The 19,615-nt window shown below is 39.4% G+C and overlaps 1 protein-coding gene across 2 annotated transcripts in view; it reads right to left on the bottom strand.

The window, feature by feature from the left end:
- Window positions 1–784: 784 nt before the first annotated feature.
- Window positions 785–19,615, bottom strand: part of fam168a (family with sequence similarity 168 member A) — a 27,383-nt gene continuing 8,552 nt past the window's right edge. Inside the window, exons 2-8 of one of the 2 annotated variants that reach the window (XM_024276771.2) lie at window positions 13,275–13,373; window positions 12,671–12,762; window positions 9,727–9,807; window positions 5,585–5,730; window positions 5,213–5,399; window positions 4,720–4,846; window positions 785–4,298 (exon numbers count right to left, since the gene is read on the bottom strand). In XM_024276771.2, coding sequence (XP_024132539.1) covers window positions 4,734–4,846; window positions 5,213–5,399; window positions 5,585–5,730; window positions 9,727–9,807; window positions 12,671–12,762; window positions 13,275–13,336 — 681 coding nt within the window. In that variant the 5' untranslated portion in view covers window positions 13,337–13,373 and the 3' untranslated portion in view covers window positions 785–4,298; window positions 4,720–4,733. The remainder of the gene's footprint in view (window positions 4,299–4,719; window positions 4,847–5,212; window positions 5,400–5,584; window positions 5,731–9,726; window positions 9,808–12,670; window positions 12,763–13,274; window positions 13,374–19,615) is intronic. The other variant, XM_024276772.1, reaches the window with a different exon arrangement.

Here is a 19,615-nt window from a genome sequence, read left to right on the forward strand (position 1 = left end):
ATCCCTGATATGTGTGTTTTGGTTCCATTAGTGCACGTGTATCAAATTATTATTAACAGTTCATATAAATGTTATTAATGGCCTAATACTATCTTGTGTTTATTTCTAAACTGTGTAATTTTGACCAAAAATATATTTTTATGGAGAGTTGAATATTGGAATAATATTCCTGCTTTTTTACTATTCCTATTTATGTTAAAAATGTATGTTTTTAAAGTCTAAAAAATACAGTTTTAATGTGTTTAATAAATGTTCATCCTGTTCAGCCTGCGACCTAAAGTGTGTTTTGGATTTTGGCCCCCTGTGTGATTGAATTAAGACTTTTTGGGGTTTTTTTGGGCCTCGTCCATTTTTTTATGTCTTCCTTACAAATTTTTGCTCAAAAGTGCAAGAATGACAAAAGCAATGTGGTCTTACGATCCAGGACTGCTGTGGGACCTCCATAAAAATAATGCAGAGATTTTGTTTTGAACACACCAGTTTCTGCTTTTATTTCAACCTTTCATCGATTGAGTCTTAATGATTCTGTGAAGCCTTTTGGCACAGAGACGCTTGACCTTCCCGCCTTGGGTCGGTCATCTGTTGGGAGTTGCTAAAGTCGGACGTCTGGAGAAAGTTCCACAGAGAAGTGAAAGAGCAGCTGTCAGTGTTTTTCTTGATGTAAAGTAAGTCATTGTGTTTTGTTCTGGCGCAGACCTTCCCCTTTTTGCAGCAAGGACTGAGAAAAAGCCGGGATGTGACGCGTTTTCCTCACTATCACAGAATAAGAGTCAACAAACACAGGTGTCCTTTTATAGGAAAATTTTAATAGTTATTTAATGTTCTACATTTTACAGTAAATATACAATTACAAACTTGGCTTAGTTATAGTACTAAGATCACTAACTGATCTTTTAAAAAAGAAGAAAAAAAAACAACAACAAAAAAAATAAAAGAAACATTAAAAAAATTAAAAACAAATTTACACTTCATATCACAAGCCTGATGCAGGTCCTTCACTCTGGACCGAATAGCGAACATACACTTCTCTCAACGCTGAACAGACGCTGGGCTTCAGTTTCAAACACAACCTTACGGTAACAGAAATACCATAGCATGTGCAAACTGTGTACCAAACGAAAACTTCCAAAGACGGGCTTTTTCTGGATACTCGGTCGGCCCGACGGGGACACGAGCACGGGTTTTTTCTTTTTTTTTTGGAAGACGAGGAATTTCCACTTTTTGCATCACATTTAGTGTCCAATCAAACCAAGAGATATCTGACAAAATCGAAATGAAAAGGCTGCAGCAAAACATCAGACATTTAAGAGCCCACTATTCATTGTGATAGTAGTGTTTTTTTTTATTAAGAAAAACTAAGACTTAGCAACTGCAAGGCGAAAAAAAAGGAGAAAAAGGAAAAGAAGAAGAGGCTCTTTGTGGTTTCACTTTAAAAGTGATTGAAATGAAACAGGAAGGTTTAGAGGACGAACAGGAAAAGATGATCCATAATTAAGACACGCCAACCCCCCCCACTGAATGTCTTTGAATATTTACGTTCACTTAAGTGCAAATTGAAATAAGTGAGTGGAAAAGGAATGGAGTCAAACGAGGAGGCGGTTACACCGTCCTGGAGAAGAAGACCCGAGCATCCACACCAGAACTGTTGGACAGTCTGGAGGAATCCTCGTCTCTGCGTAGGAAACGGCATGAAAATGCCCTCAAATTATCCGTAAAAAAGAAGCTTATGGCCCCCAGAAACACCTCGATCAGAGCGATAATGAGCAAGGAAGAGTTATTCCCGTCGGCTCAAAGCCTGAAACCACGGCAATGCCGCCGTCCATGGTGACGTGGATCAAAGACCAATGGGAGATTATTATTTTGGGATGTCAGAGCAAAGAAAGGGATGAGGAGGCGAGAAGACAGGAAGAAGTCAAACATCATTTTGTGTTGATAAAAAAAAAAAAAAAACAAGAAGTCAGACGGCATCAGTCACATGAGAAATAGGACAGCAACAGGAAGAAACACAGATCCACAAGAAACTAGACATTAACAAGGACTTTACCAGTTATTTAGAAGAAGAAGAAGAAACTCATTTACTGAACAGCAATTGGTCAAAATATGGCACGAAAACGAGACAGGAAAAAGCTGGCTTTCTCACTCCGTGAAAAGAGGTTTCACTGCTACATCCTTCAGCAAACTCAGGCAACAGTCCTAAAAATGGGATGGGGGGGGGCGACTCCACAGGCTCACTTGCATGGACTCCTCCTCCTCATGTGGATATGTAGAGATGCAGAAAAAAAACTATTCCTTTAAAAGCACAAACAGTAGCTGCCACACTGATGCAACCAAGCTCCTCTAGAAGTACCGTACTGTACCACTCGCTGTATAAATATACTGCATGTGTTTTTTATATCCAATGCTATAGTGAAATACACCTGAATATAATGCATTTAAGCTGACCAGAGGGGAAGGAGGGAAAGAAACTAGATCTTACTGAGAAATACTGACAAACGTAGTGGTTTGGTTAAATAAGAGTAACATCAAGAAAATCTTTGACGCCCTTCAAAATGAAGTTTACAAACATCCGGACTAAGAAAACGTCAAACCTTATTGTTTGATTTGAATGTACTGTGTCCCGTCTGTCCTGCACTACGAAGCCTAAGTACCTCTTACTTAGCGTTAAATTAAGAGTAGCATAGTCAAGTTTCTTTTTAAACCTTATGTTGTACAATATTTCCTCACGTTATTCAAACTTTTTGATATGTTCTTAGCAGTAACTGGAATAATTATTGAACGGAGGCTGAAAGAACAGCTCCGAATCCACGTTTAGATATTACAACAAGCATTTATAAAAATCAATTAAAAATGCTGATAAAATAACCACTGTAAGTGAACAGCTGGAGGCATTCCCTCTTATTTATTGCGATAATTGAACCCCCTCAGACAAATACCCGCGCAGTAAATGCATGTTCTAATCCCCACATGTACTCTAAAATCCGTTAAGGTTGCAAATATCTTTTTTTATTTTTATTTTTTTTAAATCCTGAAAATTGCCTCACCTAAATATGAATCCCCACCAACGCCGGAGTTCGGTTCGGGCGGGGACCGACGCCTTTGAGGCAAAACGCTGAGCATCTCTATTGTTTGAAAGGCGGAGGAGATGTCATGAAAACAGAAAGTCAACGTACAAAACATCCGGTCTGTTTGGAGGCAAAATGCCACAAACTGGGATGTCTTGTACCTTGAACTACAGGAGTGCCTGTGAGCATGGCATCGCCGCCTCCTTTCTCACCCCCACCTCCCACTAAGATCCCTTTAAGCTCCGTCTGCGAGGGCGGTGTCCTCGCAAACACACCCGCGTATTTGCTCGTTTTGTGTGATGACAGCAGTAAGTGCCTCGAAGTGAACGTACACACCAGGAGCCCCTGTGTGTGTGTTTGTGTGTGTGTGTGCTGTTGACTCTGTTACTATTAACATTTGTACAGTTACAAAAGTGACCTAAACCGCCCCGAATGATCTCCAAAGTTGGTGAGCCACAACATACCAGCCTGCATAGTATGTAGCGTGAAACTGGGTGGGGGGGGGTTCTCTGCAGTGTGTACTAGGTACAACGAACAAGTCGGACTAGCTGAATGATGGTCGGTAAGCGCTCTCAGCACAAACTAACACTCGGGTGAAGACAGCCGGACCGACAGCCGAACATGCTGGAAGACACATGAGATCCAACCCAAAAACCAGACTGGAAAGGAAAAAAGGGATGAACAAAAGGGTAGAAAACAGGAAAAGAAATATGGCTAATCATGGTAAACAACTAAAAAAAACACAAATTAAAGTCCTATTAATGTCAAAACCCTGTGCTGATATCTGTTAGAAAATTTGGCAGCATTAGTCTAAAGTCTGTCCAGAGACTAATGAAGATGATGATGATGATGAAGAGTAAGTGCCCTATAGATTCCAGCCAAACTGAGCAGCAACAGCAGCAGCAGGCAGGACCACAAACAGCCCAACACAACGGGAGCGAGCGACGCCTGTGATGGTTCGAGTCCTTCTGGAGTTCCAATGACAGACACAGCATGAGGACATCAACAACTTAAACCAAAAATCAAAACGCTAATGACTCGTTGGCAAATGAACAGAAAGAAAATACAAAATAAAAGCAGCTTTGAAAAAAAAAAGAGAATGTCGCATCATAACAATGATAGTAAAGTGGCTGTTGCACTTTAGTTTGTTCTTGCAGACACGTGCCGAGTTCCCATGTTTACCACTGGGAGCTCGTGTAAGATCTAAGCAGTTGCATATGATGGTGGACTCCAGATCTGGAGGGAAAGAAGAGCACAGACACAGGCAGGTGAGTGATTTAATAAGGCTGCACAGGTTGGTCAGGTAGATGAAAGAGAGAAGAAGAGAAGGGAGGACAGAGACTGGACAGAGATGGAAGGTAGAGAAAGCCCTGATCACAACTTAATCACAGGTGGATACGAGCTGTTTGTGCAGTGAACAAAATCACTTCGTAAATCTGTAAAGAGAAAATGTTCGTGCACATTTTACTCCCTCTAGGGAACTGCAAGACACACCTCCACTCCCTTTAAGATTCAGCCGCTCCTCTCTACGACCCTCCACGGACCCAGACGACCCAAAACCCTGCAGCCCCCCCTACGGGTCAATCCTCCGCATTGGGGCATGTGACTAAGGCTTAAAGAGTCGTGAAGAGAGAGAGACAAATAGGAGGACACTTACACGAAGGGCGGGCTCTACCAGTGAGGTGGTACGTAGCTGTAACCAGGTGTCCCTTGGGGCCTGTAGGTTGGCACCGTAACTGGATGTGCTCCAATCTGAGCGTGCTGGGGTGTTGTCAACAGGGTCCCTTTAAATCACCAAAGTAAAGTTAATTTAAAGTCAAAATGATAGAAAAATTATCGTTCTAAAGCTACATTCACAGCAATGAACGTTCAAGGGACCACTTCCAATGAAAAGTCTTTGCAAACGCATGCATATGTGTGTTTTTCACTACACACAACCTCTATTTATGAGTCCACTGTTTTCTGTGTGTTGAAAACATTGATGGTTTATTAAAAAATTACATTTAAACACATTTGTTTCACAAAAATGACAGAAGAACCCGCGTTCTTGAATGCGTGTCAAATGTCCAGTGTGAACATAGCATAAGGCAGCTGCTATACATTTTGCAGAAACCTTAAAAGACAAACATCTGATAGACTGTTGGTTGTACCTGCACTCATGGCCATAGTCGTCCCGGCCACCATTCCCATGGCCGCCATGCCGTTGTTGCGAGGAGCGGGGACGGGGACGGGGGCGGGGTAGAGCGCTGTGGAGGGGATGCTGTTGGGCTGCACCACGGTGGTGTGATGGATCACATGTGGCTGAGCTGCGTACACTGGCTGAGTGTAGTAAGCTCCCTGTGAGGTAGAAACCCATGAGAGCGTGAACGGAGTAGGATTTTTACAATAACAGATGATGTGAAAGGTGAGATTGTTCATATTTAGCTATTATTATATTTACTGAAGCTTTCAGAGAAACAGTAAAAGAAACAGTTTTAACCACAGACTGATTCCTACTACTTCTGCATTAAAAACAGCCTCACCTGTGCGTATATGTTCTGCTGAGGATAGGCACTGCGGATGGGGTACATGGCTGTCGGGTATGGGGTGGGCGTAGGGGTGTAAGGAGGAGGTGCTCCATTTGACTGGGTGGGGGGTACTTTGTATGGAGTTCCTGCTGAAGTATATCCTAAAACACATCAGGGAAAAAAAATCATTAAATAATACAAATACATAAATTTGAAGTCTAAAAAAGTCACTTTACAGATAAAAAGAGGACAATGTATGAAAACAGGCAGTCAGGTAGATTTGGATATGACCGGTGTGATGAGTAAACTAGGTTAGTTCTGTTAAACGTGTCTGAGTGTGGACCAGTGGAAACTTGTTGAAGGATGAAGTTAATCTCATTATTCTATGCAAATTGTGACAAAGGACCAGATTGGAGGTGGAATAAGGAGCAAAGGAGAGATGAAGGAAGACCAGGTTAAGTTGTGGTTTTGGAAATCTAAGGAAGTGTTAAGGATGACAACCAGACTCCTAAAATAGTCAGCTATTGAGTTAATAATAGAGAAAAGCTAGGAAGCTTGGAGAGGGGACCTGGAACTAAAAAGAAGAAGTTCTATTGTCTATTAACATCAGAGCTGTAGCTCAAATGTTTACATTCAACTATCGTAACTCTATAAATGCTTACGTAATTAATGTAAATCCAGCACATTTTGAAGTGGAGAAAAGTGGCTTTGTGCTATTATGTCATATCGGTACACAGCTGATCAGTAAAGTTACTTTTCTCTGTGTCAAAATCAGCAGATTTATGTTAACCGTGTGGACAGTCAAAGAGTTCCGGTACATCAGACAGCGTTTTATTTAGATGTTGCCTTGGACATCTCTGGTGTTAAGGGCTTGATGACAGGAAAGTTAAAGAAAAAGATCCAACTTATGAGAGACAACCACTGAAGGAGAGAGTGGGGTTTAGTTGAAAGGCTAAGATAGGTGTCACCAACGAACAATGGAAGGAAATATCAAATTTGGGTGATAGATAGATGTGTATGAAAACTATGTATACTAGGTATTTTTGTGTCTAAAAAGTTTAAAAAGAAAAGACCAGACATGTATAAATGAATGAAAACAAGAAAAAGATCCATAAGGGAAAGAAGACACGCAATGAAGAGTGGGGTCTCCAGGACAGAGACCTGGAGAACACCTGAAGTCACAAGGGAAGAGTGTCATCAGAAAAGAGTAATAAACAGTGCAATCTGACAGAGTTCAACTCTAGGGGGATAAAACAAAGTAGGACACTTCATAGGGGCTTAAGAGACTTTACTTGTTTGGGTTTTAGGGCAAATATCCCATAGATTTGACTTCTGTTTACTCGATCTCTACAGAATTCCTTTTTAAATGCACTCAAATTAAAATAAAAACTATTTAGCCATCTTTCGCGCTACTGCGGCTAAACTGGTTCAAGGTTGGTAAAGATTCAGAGCTATTAAATGAATAAAAATAAATCTTTAAATCAAGCTTGGTATTTTATATGTAAAGGTGGTGCTAAAGGAGAAACGGCACACAGTACCATCAATGTGTCTCAAGCAAAACATTTGTTATTCCAATTAAGTCCACCAGATGGAGACTTGGGTTTTTCTTTGAAGCGGATTTTAATATAAACCAGTGAAACCTGGTCATTCTATTAAAATAAATAAATAAAACTCGAGTTTTTCAAAAGACATATTTGCTCTGTTCATAGGTGATTCTGAACAGATACTTCAAGTGGATCCAGTTTAATCTTGAATCAATAATATTCTCTCAAACTGAAGAAAACTGGAACCTAAAACAAAGATTTGTGCATAGAATCCATATTTAAATGGAGCATATTTTCAGTTGAAAAGAACAGAGCTGAAGCATTCAGTTTAAAATATTTATTTCAAGTGAGTTTTTGTTTTTTTTTCGTTTTTTTCCTGGTTGTAATACATGAAAGCTGCCACATGGAGGAGCCTGAAGGTCAAACATGCTACAAGCTAGCTGCAGCTGCCATAGATGCTTATGAAAGCCCTTTTCTCACACAAGGACAAGGGAACAAAGAGACGCTGGAGCGGCTCTGTGGCTGAAAGTCTGAACGCTCGTCAATGTGTGCACGCATGCACGCACACATGCACGCATGCACGCAGTCACTCCAACATGCACGCAGAGCGCATGGAAGACAATGGAGTGTGAGAATTACACAAATGCCCTGCTGACAGACAACAATTCATCAATGATCTTGAGGAATAATGGACAATAATGAACACGTTTATAATCAGACCATAGCTGGTATTTCTGGCAATTGATTGTCATTACAGCAGACTATAAACGCCACTGAGAGCGCAGTAAAAACACAACAACCGGAGCACCGCAGCAACAAAGAGACTCATGTTTCTGCAGGAACAAAGCAGAGTAAGATTCACCCAAGACGTTTGACACGTCGCTGGATTTCTACCATAAACCAGAGTCAGGGAGAGGACAAGAGAAAGAAGAAAGCTGCTGCTTAAGCGTAAACCTCCTTTAACATTCAAGAGAAACAAAGCAGATATCCTTCCCATCGGAAATGAAAACTGTTCTTTGCAAAGCTTCACTTTAACAACCTCATGTCGCTTTTTCATCAGACTCTCAGGGGATTCTGTACTCTTTCTTTTGTTTAGTTTAACATATCAGCCCTTTGTTAGTGAAAGTACTATAATGTGTTCCTAAAGGCTCAGTTAAACATAAATCTTATGTTTTGCTTCATTCTAGGACTTTGATTATAAAGTGTCCTTGAGGTTTCTTCTTTCTGTGTTTTCTAATTGATTCTCTTCTCCCTAAAGCCCATTCCTCTTCTTTCTTCTTTCCCAAAGGCCATGAATCAGCCGACACAGAAGTGACAGAACCTTTCTGAACTTAACTTCTTGTCCATCTGCTTCAGAGGCCAGCAGAGACATATCTGCTGTGACACACATGGGCACACGTGGCCGGCCTGCTGCCCATTTGTCCCGCATTAATGCCTCCAGGCAGAGGGCTGCATTTGATCCATATTGCCTTGAAGCTGTAGGCTACCGTCTGACTGCACAAGTGATTATGATAACACGCCTTCTGAACTGCAATGTTTGATGTACAACCTTTTCTGACTCAGAGAGAGTGAGGAAGCTGGGAAACAGGGACTGATTTTGGTTTAATATCCATAATAAATGGATATTATCTGTGGATTTGTGAGACAGGAAACGGTTTTGGATCCTATTGAAACAAGGGTCTGATTTAAACACAGTAAAAGTGTTTGCTCTACTTGTTATTAATTTACTGATGTGAATTTACTAAATATTCTTTTGTCTAAATTAAATTACGACTTAATTAGATATTAAATAAAAATGTTCTGTTGGTGTAAGTGTGAATAGTTTAGCTGTGGCAGATATTTGTCTTCTTACACCCATTGACTGTACATGAAAACTGGTCTCAGTGAGTGTGATGTCACACCTAGCAAATGGTTTAACTCTGGCTAAAGAAAAATTGAGTCAACTTCGTCGCCAGTTCTTTATTTTTTGGCAATATGGTCAATGTTGGAGTCAAATGTTATCAGTAAGCAGTGATTGATCCATTGATCCAAGTCAGTCTGAGCCATCGTTTCTATGGCAACAACTTTCACCAATCATGAGTGAGTATGTTGGAAGTCCACATCATTAAGCTAAAGCAGAAGCTTTTGAAGGTTGGACGTGGGGCCCAGCAGACTCCACTTACTTTTGAGGCATCTGATTGGTCAGTTTATAACTTGAATAATTTAAACTGAAGAAAAAGTATTGAAAAAAGGATAATCAAGAATGTATTTAAAAAGTATCAGAGAAAATGTAGTTATTTTGACGAATAGAATGACTGAGTAATAGCTCTTTATTTCTCTATATTAGTCTATGGGATTTTGGTTTCTTGGAGTTTGTGGGCACTTCCTGTTTGAAACACCAAGGGGGAAGAGTCACTCAGTCCAGTTCCCACATACTGTCAATGTTCATACGTCAGGAGTTTCATTAAAGTCACAAACCTTTTTACCTGTAAAATCTGTTCTACAAAAACTTGATAACATAACAGACAAAGACATTTTTTTATTTGTCTTGTGTTTAGTCAACAAAAACACAGAGTGATCTAATCGTTTAATCTAAAGTGAGAAAAGGTGCAGGAGTGTGCATGTTTAGCTCACCTGGTGGATACCCAGGACTTCCTGTTTGATAGAGGTTGGGTGTATAGGTGGGGGCCGTGGCAGGATAAGCTCCAGGATAGCCTGTAAGAAGTTGTCAGTTAAGAAGGATCATTTCAGAATTACAAGTCCAACATGAACGCACACTGAGAAATACACAGATAAGGCTATCCTCTGGATCAGGAAGTGCAAAGATGGTGCTCAAAGAGCAATATATCTGCATCAAAAACAATCCTGGCATCGATTTGAACTTGAGGTAAACAAGCAAAGAGAAAAAAATTAAAAACCTACTCCAATGAAAATGGTCTTTTTTGTGCTTTTAACATGTTCTTGTAGCATTTTTCTTGTAGTAGAGGAGCTATGTAAAGAATTATGATTAAAACTGAGTATTTCTTAATTCAAATCGCATTGGATCAGAAAACCAGATGCTAGAAAATGATCCAGCCACTGAAATGGGCGTACCAAATCTCACTTTGGCCCACTCACGCTTAGGTGTGCGAGACAGGATGAGCGCTCAACACTCGTGCCGTAGCGAATTGCAATACTGTCTCAAAATTATACGACTGGATCGATGCACCGTTAAATATTAGCCTGAGGCTATAAGCTCGTGCACAAATAGAGCTCTCATCGATGGGAAGGGGGGCGGGCTGATCTGTATTAACAATCCCATCAACAACCCAGAATTTTATTTCTAATGCAGGGATGGAATTATAAAAGTTCACTTCTTCCCACTCCGCTTCAAGCAATCAATCAAATTCTACTTGACTTTAGTTAATAATCACTTTATTTAATAAATCAACTGTTACTAAAGTGTGTCTTTGGTTTTGTTTGTTTGTTTTTTTTAAATCAATGCATTTCATTATGTCTGTTATGAGCTTAAAAAGTCTATTTTTTTTTTGGTATTGTCTTGATTTGGCCCTGAACAATCTGACCACGTCAGGGATGAACCTGATCAACAATAACTGATCAATTAACATGTTTTTAACATCAAAAGACCATGTCTTAGAGGAACGCACAGGACTTGGATGTTCCTCCTTTGACTGCAGCTGAGCATAGTTTGTAGTTTAACTGCTTTGCTCCTTGAATGAGGCTGCTGGAGAAGCGGGAAGAAAACTTGAAGAAGGTTTCTCCTGCAGGCAGCAAGAGCTGAGGCAGCATTAAAGGACAAAGACGACGTGAGCGCAGGCACGTCAGCTGAAGCGCTCCAGGCTAACACGGTTAGCACATCAATACTAAAGATTCTCTGCAAATACCAGCACAGCAAATGTTTGCAGCTCCTTAACAAACCTCTTAATGACATTTGTCAAGTTACACACTTGGATAAACGTCTGGTAACTGCTCTGTAGATGAAAGACCTTCCGTTTCTGTTATTTAATAAAATGTACCCAACAAAAACTTTAGATATATTATTAAATTAAACCTGTTCAGTCATCATTTAATGGAGTTATCAGACGATACATTGAGGGCTGGGAATTTCAATCACTATTTGGAGCCCCAAAAAATGACCTCCATCCACGTTTGAAGGAAGTTAAATTACAAATATTGCAAATAAAGATAAATGTGTAGTGTTTGGTGTTTTTAACCTTCCCATAGGATTGTTCTTAGTTTCAACGACTGCATAATAAAGAGCTTTGTTGTTGCTCTAAACATCATTCAAGCTTTATTCACATTAATTCTTTATTATTTTTGCTTTAAAATCTCTGCTTATTTATATGTGTTTAATTACCTGAAGTCTAAATCATTTCAAAAATGTAAATATAATAATCATGAAATTATAATCCTAGACTGCTCTTGATTCTCAAGCTCTTAGTTTGAATTTTTCAGTGAAAACTTTAGAGCTGTAATTCTTATCTGATGCATTTTCCCCCCGAGGTTAACTTTCTTAATGAGTCTGTTTACATGCCCACAACAAGATATCTCTCTGTAATCAAATATATGCAAAATGTTGATGGAAATGCCATAGTTAGAAAGTCCTGGTCTACATGTAAGTTCATCATCTGGTTCATTTCTGAGATGATAGAAAGTTCAAACTTCCTGTTTCTTCTTAACCTCCTGTTCTTCGTAAACATGGTGGTGCATTAGCGGTTGTAGCATTAGCTTAGGTGAAGTGGGAACCAAGCAACACCTAGCTGTTGTTTGTACTTAGTGAAGAAGAAACTGCATTTGATCTGGACATTCTGGGTCCTCCTGTGACTACTTCAGTCACTTTTGTTTGTTTACACAAACAGATAAAAAACTACGACTACGATCAGATAAAGGTGGATGGATGCCAGTAAGTATTGTCATTTTGAAGATAAACCGACAAGCGTTAATCTGATATCTGCTAATTGCATACCTGCTGTAATCTGATAGAGGAGGTCAGTTTATTCTATCTGCACGTCTCTTGAAAAATCTGATAACTCAAAAAGAATCGGATCATGATCAGATATTTGGAGTGCGTGAAAACGGGTGCTGTTAAAGTCCCACTCCGGTCATCTTTTGATGTATTTTAAAAGTGTTCCCAGCGGTTTTGTATTTATGATTTATGATTAAATCCAAAAAAACTTAAAATAGAAAATAGTTTCTGCAGATCAGCAGTAGTTCATTAGAAAACAAACCCTGAGTTGTGAGCGGGACCGTTGACTGATCCTTCCTTACACTTTTGAGCCACATGCAACTCGGACGAGGAAAAAAAAAAGTCAGAGCTTGTGGTCCACTAAGTGTATTTCCTATGTCACAAATACAATCTTTTACAAACTGTATTTTTTGTCTGCTTCTGATTCATGATTTAAATAAAGAAATACTCAAAAAAGCAATTTTAAGGGGATATTTCTTTACATATGTCCTCCATCATCAAAAATATGCATCAAGAACATGCTAAAAACAAAGAAAACAGAATTTTATCTGAGTCTGTCTTTGAAAACTGATTGGCTGAGTTGAGTGTGAGCGTGTGGTGGCTGGGTCTAACCTGTGAAGGCCATGTTCTTGGGGTTTCCGTATGGAGTGCCAGGCTGAACGGGGCTGTAGACGGGATTCATGGCTGAAGATAACCTGTTCTTGCTAAGAGAGACGGTGAAAGAATGGGAAAGAGGGGCGGGAAAGAATAAGAAAAACAGATGGAGAAGAGGACGTAAACCATGACAATCTGAAAGAAAATCATTTTGATTAACATGCACACGCACAGCCTCCAGAAATTAATCCCTCAGATAGAGGATTCTGCAACAAAGATGCAATCCTGCAAATCATCACCCCTCAAAGCAGAGATGACAACAGCAAGGAGGGGTCCTGATAGCGAAGCACAAGAGGGAATGGATCCATCAACCAAATGCTGCTTTGGTCTCCAGTGTCGCATTAAAAGCTGTGTGGCAAACTTGCCAACTCGAAAGTATAAAACATGGACAGGATTGAACGACAAATTCCGATGTTAGCTGGGGCAAAAGTGTTTAATCCTTGAGCCATTTCTCACCCATGTCGATGTACCAGAGTCCAGATCTTATACTTACCTGGTTACGAGGAACTCGGGCACGCAAAACTACATGTGTAAGGTGTGTGTGTGCACGTGTGCCCCGTACCTCTTGTGCGTGTCTGGTTGGTACATGAAACTGAATTTTTCTGTGGGATGCCCGCTCGCCATTCTTGCTGTATGCAAATGAGGAAGTGGATATGCAAATCTGAAATTAAAACAGCGAGAGTTCATGATTACAATGAACACAAGCAAATTTAGAAAATTAAGCAGCAAAAAAAGAACAAAGCAAAAAGCAAGCACTGGTGCAACAATAAATGGTTAGTGGGAGCTGCAAGAAAAACGATAAAGTGTTTGCTGTCTTTTTTCTGCCAATTTAGCATAAAGATGCGGTAAACTGATTGAAAATTATTCACAGACCATAGCAAGAAATATTTAAATTAAAAGCCAATTGGTCAATAAAATGCTTGCTTATTGTTTTTATATAGCATTTAATTTACTGCTGTGTTTTAAGTATAGAAATCTCAACAAGAACAATGAGGCATGAGCATGAATTTTTAAATACGTGTCGCACACAACAAGCACTACAAGCAAACGCTGACATAGCCCATGAAAAAATACACAAACAAAAGCCAGTGAGCCAGATAGTGACAAACAGCAAAGAAACTTAAAAAAGTGAACACTTTACAGTAAAACAGGGAAGTACTGCACAAAGAAGCAAAGGCAGGGATGCACATGAGCCAGAACCACAAAAAAATACAACACACAGAAAACCAGGCGCAAATAAAGAGGATAAAAGTGCAAATGATCCATGTGTTTTCTGACTGTATGCATGTTCTGTGATGGATTTCACCGCAATGTCTCGGATAAGTGTCGAGATGGGATGGCTTTGGAGCTCAACGTGTCTGGCTGCAAGTGTTTGTTACTCAAATGCTGTTTTAACAAGGTGAGGGAAACTCATCAGTCCAATCCTGCTTTTAACATAGACACTGCTGTTGATGAAAATACTCATACACTGAAAAAGATCCACCCAAACTTGTGCTTCACGGCAGCAAACAGCCATTTACACAAACACCTTTTGGAGCTGCATATCATTGACATTTCATGAACCACGTGGATGCAACCATCTGAATTAGGAGGTCTGGAAGGGTTTCTTAGTTCAATCCCAAAACACCAACATGTAGGCATAAAATGACGGAATAACACACACATTTAGGTGCAGCTTCTTTTCTGGTGTTTTATGCTTGAATTCCACAGCAGATATGTTAAAACATGAGCCTTTGTGTGTGAAGGTGTTTGAAAACCAAGTTTGCTTTGGTTTTCTGCTTCAATTCATATCTTTCAATGGAGGGTGGTCTCAGGGGAGCTGATTAACCCATCGCTAGAACAGCTCTGCCCTGCCTCCCTCTTTAGTTTCTTGCTGCAGCTGTTCTTTGTTTAATTTACTAGGTTTCTCCAGCCTACTTAGTCTCTAAATACAAGATTACACTTGGATTACAAGAGATTTTAAGGAATATAATTAATGCAAAAACAATACATATTTTTTTACAGTTCTAATCAAACCACACACGCAGGAACAGAGAGTTGGGCTTTTCATTAAAGGAAAATTCTAATCAGTTTTTCCCTTTAAGACACTGTCAGCTTCCTTTTACCTGACAGGGAACACCATAAAACAAAGACTTTGAGAATTCTTCAGGAACTATCATTACTATGTTTTTGTTAGGTTTGCAGCATTGCACTTCCAGTGTCTTTTCCACATCCACTGAAAAATCGCACCAATCACTCAGTTAGGATTTAGAATCTGACAATGTCTCCATGTGAACAACCCTGACTGGAGTCAAGCCAGACAGTGACATATATTTTTATTTTTAAGACCTTTGACTTTTCTATTTGTGGTCAGTTTAAAACAGTGGTATAGCAGCCAAAACACCAAAGATCTCTATGTTTAAAGAATGGATCAACATCTTCATGCAACAGAAAGTTCAAGCTAATGTCAGGGCAGATGACTACCACTGTGTCCAGTTGGATACTGGTATAAACTCTCCAAATAAGAGTCCGTATGAGTCAATTCAGTTTTCTGGTAGTGTTAAGTGGCTCTAACGAGGTGGTAATCAGAATCAGCAAGCACAACTAGAAATTGGTAAATATCTAAAATTTCCACTTAAATAATCATATGTACTCATTATAACATTATTGTTTGCAATTTTGTTGTTTAAATGAAATACGTTCAAAGCATTGAGACTGAACAAAATATTAAAACTAATTTGTTTTTTTAGCAGGCTTTTAAAGAATTGATCTTCAGCTTATGACTTTCTATAAAAGCAAAAACGTCAATGATTTGACGAGTAACAGCTCTTGTGCACTTATTTACTGTTTAAATATTAGATCAATTGTTATCTTAGGAGTCCAATTCACAAACTACTTTCAATTATTTATCAGTTTCTTCAAGACATAGTGCTGAGTTTACACTAAAGTTCTCAAGGTTGTTGCAGTAGCACCTGGTTGTATAACATGCATCAATTTAAAAGCAGCAAAGACGTGAGGGCTGTGATGGACCAGCGTGTCTGAACATCTTCTTCTTCACACTTAAAAGTTGTGCTGATTGATCACCATGACTTCTTTAAATTCTTCTCAAAAACGTGGAGATATGATGTATTGTAAATTTCTCATCCATCCATCCATTTTCCTATCCGCTTCATCCCTTCCGGGGTCGCGGGGCGCCGGAGCCTATCCCAGCTGCTGATGGGCGAAGGCGGGGTTCACCCTGGACAGGTCGCCAGTCTGTCTCAGGGCCTCAATCACACACCCATGCACTCTCACATCCACACCTAGGGGCAATTTAGAGTCACCAATTAACCTATGAAGCATGTTTTTGGACGGTGGGAGGAAGCCGGAGTCCCCGGTGAAAACCCACGCATGCACGGGGAGAACATGCAAACTCCACACAGAAAGGTCCCAGCCGGGATTCGAACCAGGGCCTTCTCGCTGTGAGGCGAGAGCGCTAACCACTGCGCCACCGTGCAGCCCAATTTCTCATCCATCCATCCAAATCCCAGCCACTTCAGAATAAAACACATAGGACCACAAACAGACAAAAACTCACATTCATTCCTATGGGACAATTTAGAGTCTCCAGCGATCAACCACTGGAACATGTTTGTGGACTGTGGAAGGAACCCCGATTGCCCTAAAAAAACAAACATGCAAACTCTACGCAGAAAAGACCCAGTCAGAATTCAAACCACTGACTTCCTGCTGTGAGAGGACAATGCTAACCATCACACCAAAAAGTTTCAACTTCAAGAATTAACATCTCAACGTCCATGGAACAAAAATTACTGGAGTTCGTGATGTGATGTGGGATGTTTTAAGTCACTGACATGCTTCTGAAAAACATTTTGTTTTAAAGGTACTCTGGAATTTTGACATTTGAATCCTGTTTCTTGTGCTTGTCCACCTAAAGCTCTGGAGGTTGACGCAAAGATGGGTCATGCTCCAACCTTCTTCAACTACTGCGTTGTGGAGTTGGTAAATTGCTCATCTGACTTCCCTGACATGAATTTTCACATTGCTCCTACACACCCTGCCTCTGCTTTGTTTAAATTTGGAGTAAGTTAAAGTACAAGAACAGTTAAAAAAAATAAAAATAACAATAGGCAGTCAATGGGAAATAATTTTAATTTGATTGAATTAGGTACTTTACATAAACTCAATTCTGGGTGTTGAGTTAAAAAAACCAAAAACCGTGAACAGGCGGATGGGTGGCTACACTGACCTAGAGGTCTTATCCACCTAAAGCATACATGCCCAATTACAGCTGTGCATGAATAGAGTTGTGGAGCATGGTGGTGTTCATCTGTTTCAGAGAACCGTTGAGCACAAAAAGGTGATGGAGTGGGAATAGATGAGAACAAGAGAGGCACTACAATGCATCTAATGAATCTGTGTGTGAAGGGAAGAGAGGAAAGCAGAAAAGCATGTTGTGAGCAGGAGTGTCTAACCATAGCGGCCTTTGTTTCCAAAGGGGAGGTGATGAGGTCGACACTCATAAAAAGCTCTTTTTAAACCAGTAAACCTTCTGGTCGAGTGAGCACACAGACCACTCTGCAGCATAGATCAGTCACTGAGGCACAGGTTATATATCTATGGACAAAGGGAACCATACACACCTATTACAAGAAATTAAAAAGAAGCATAAATCCAATTGTAGAAATCCATACAAAATGAAACCGGGGTGCATGAAGCGAATGTTGAAATACAAAAAACCTCACATTTGTGATGATGTTCTTGAGAAAAAAAAAATGAATACATTTACTGTTTTTCTACAGCTCTATTTACAGACTTCCAAAAAAAAATCTTCTTTTGGCCAAATACAGTTTACACAAGCCCTATATTGCTATAACTGTGACATTATGTTTAAAAAAATGATTTAGACAAACAAGACAATCAATCGCAGTTGAAAGCTGAAACAAATGCCAAATAGATGTTTAAAATGGCATTCACTAAAATAAGCAGTTCATACTAAGCTATTCATGCTGTTTGCCCTCCTTGTTGTTCATCAAAACATGAAACCCTGAAGACAGCAGTGATTTTTGCAGCATAGGAACCCCCATCAATCACAGTACTACTGCTCACGGGGGACTCTGACAGTGATTATGATGAAACTGCACATCTGAAATGTAGTCCTTTCACATTCTAACATAATGTACTCTCTTGACCGACTGAATATTTTCAGGCTGTTCTTTTGTTTGATGGAAAAAACAAGGAAAAGCTTCCAAAACAGCAAAACGCTTTTGGCTTCTGAAGCTGAATTAGTCCAAGGACTAAGAACGAAATAAAACATTTGCTTTCGATCCATTTTAATTAGGTTACTTGAGGGCTTCATTAATAAAAAGTGCAACGAAGAGCCAGTCAGTTCATGGTTTGCCCAGCAAGCACCCAAGTTGAAACCTGGCACATATCTGACAGCCAACAGCTCTGTCAGCTCTGTCAGAATGTTGCTGGCAGGTGCAACATTACAACAAAAATGCTACTCTCTGTGAGTGGAAGAGGAAAATGCCAGATCTCCACGAGAAACTGCAGGAAAGCTGGCACACACAAAGGAAAAAGGCCCAATCACCACTAGCACACAAAGCAAGGTATAGGAGTGCAAGCACAGAGGGGCTGTGAGGAGCAGTACACCAGCATAAAAGGCCGTTGCATCTCTATTAGTCTCTGAGGAGTCTGTCCAATCAAGACATAAACCGGGATCATCCTTTCCTCTAGGAATGACCGGTGCATTGAGCGCCGGTGTCCTCCTCCATCTATCTCATGACATGCTACTTTGATTTTTTTTTTATTTCTACTTTAAGCTTAATTGTACAAACAAAACTAAGAATACAAGACAAAAAATGTTTTTAACTCCTTAGCAAGAGGGTGTTACAACATCCCATAATAAAAACATGGCATATATTCAAACATATATATTAAACAATATGAAATAGACAGTAAAGGACAAAGAAAGGAGATAAAATAGGGAGTCAAATCTAAACTGAGCTTCCATCTTCCATTCACTTTTTAGCTTATTTATCCATTGTCTTATTTCGAGTTGTGTCAACAGAGATATACATATAAATTTTAATAAGTTATTTATTTGATATCTACTTTAAGGTGGAACAATATCAAATAACCAATATTAAAAGAATGAAAAATTAAATTAAACCAATATATATGGAAAAATAGCCACCTTCCTTCATATGGAGGTAGACGTCCCGAGAGATTGGGTGGAGTACAAGAATATTTAAACTTTAGATTTTGAGGTTATTCAACAAATAAGCTAAATTATATGCTACTTTTCATTGGTGAAATACACCGGATTCAGGTAATCATCAATATAATTTTCCTCTGTTTCCATGGCACTATAAGCACTATACAAAGCATGTAATTTACCTTGTATAAAAATAATATATCAATAAACAAATTATTAATATGTGATTGTTTGTGAACTGGTCAAAAAAGCTTCAATGAATTCACGGCGCTATTTAATTGCTTCAGTGTCACTAATGCTTGTCCCACTATCCTTGTTAAGACTAGAGCACTCATTTAGTTCTGCAAAATATCAATTAACTCTAAAGCAAATCTGTCCAAAATTACGTTCTACTCTGCTAATAGAATTATTAGCATGTAATTGTTCATAATTTGGCTTTTCAGAACACAAATATCACATTCTTAGACAGTAACTACAGTAGAATGAGGATAAAGAGAAAGCGTCGACAAGCAGAAAGGAGTGTAAGAAATTAAACGTTGCAATTGTCATTTAGCAACTTAATTTCTTATCACTAGCAATAAAACACAACCTGCTAGATACAAACTAACAGATTATTTAATTGTACTAATTCCTGTTGATGTGACATTCAGTTCTTCAGATTTGATGGTTATGTTTCATTAGTTTATGGGCTTTAAAACAACCAT

This window comes from Oryzias melastigma, linkage group LG13 (assembly GCF_002922805.2).
Source record: "Oryzias melastigma strain HK-1 linkage group LG13, ASM292280v2, whole genome shotgun sequence".
Lineage (NCBI taxonomy): Eukaryota > Metazoa > Chordata > Actinopteri > Beloniformes > Adrianichthyidae > Oryzias > Oryzias melastigma.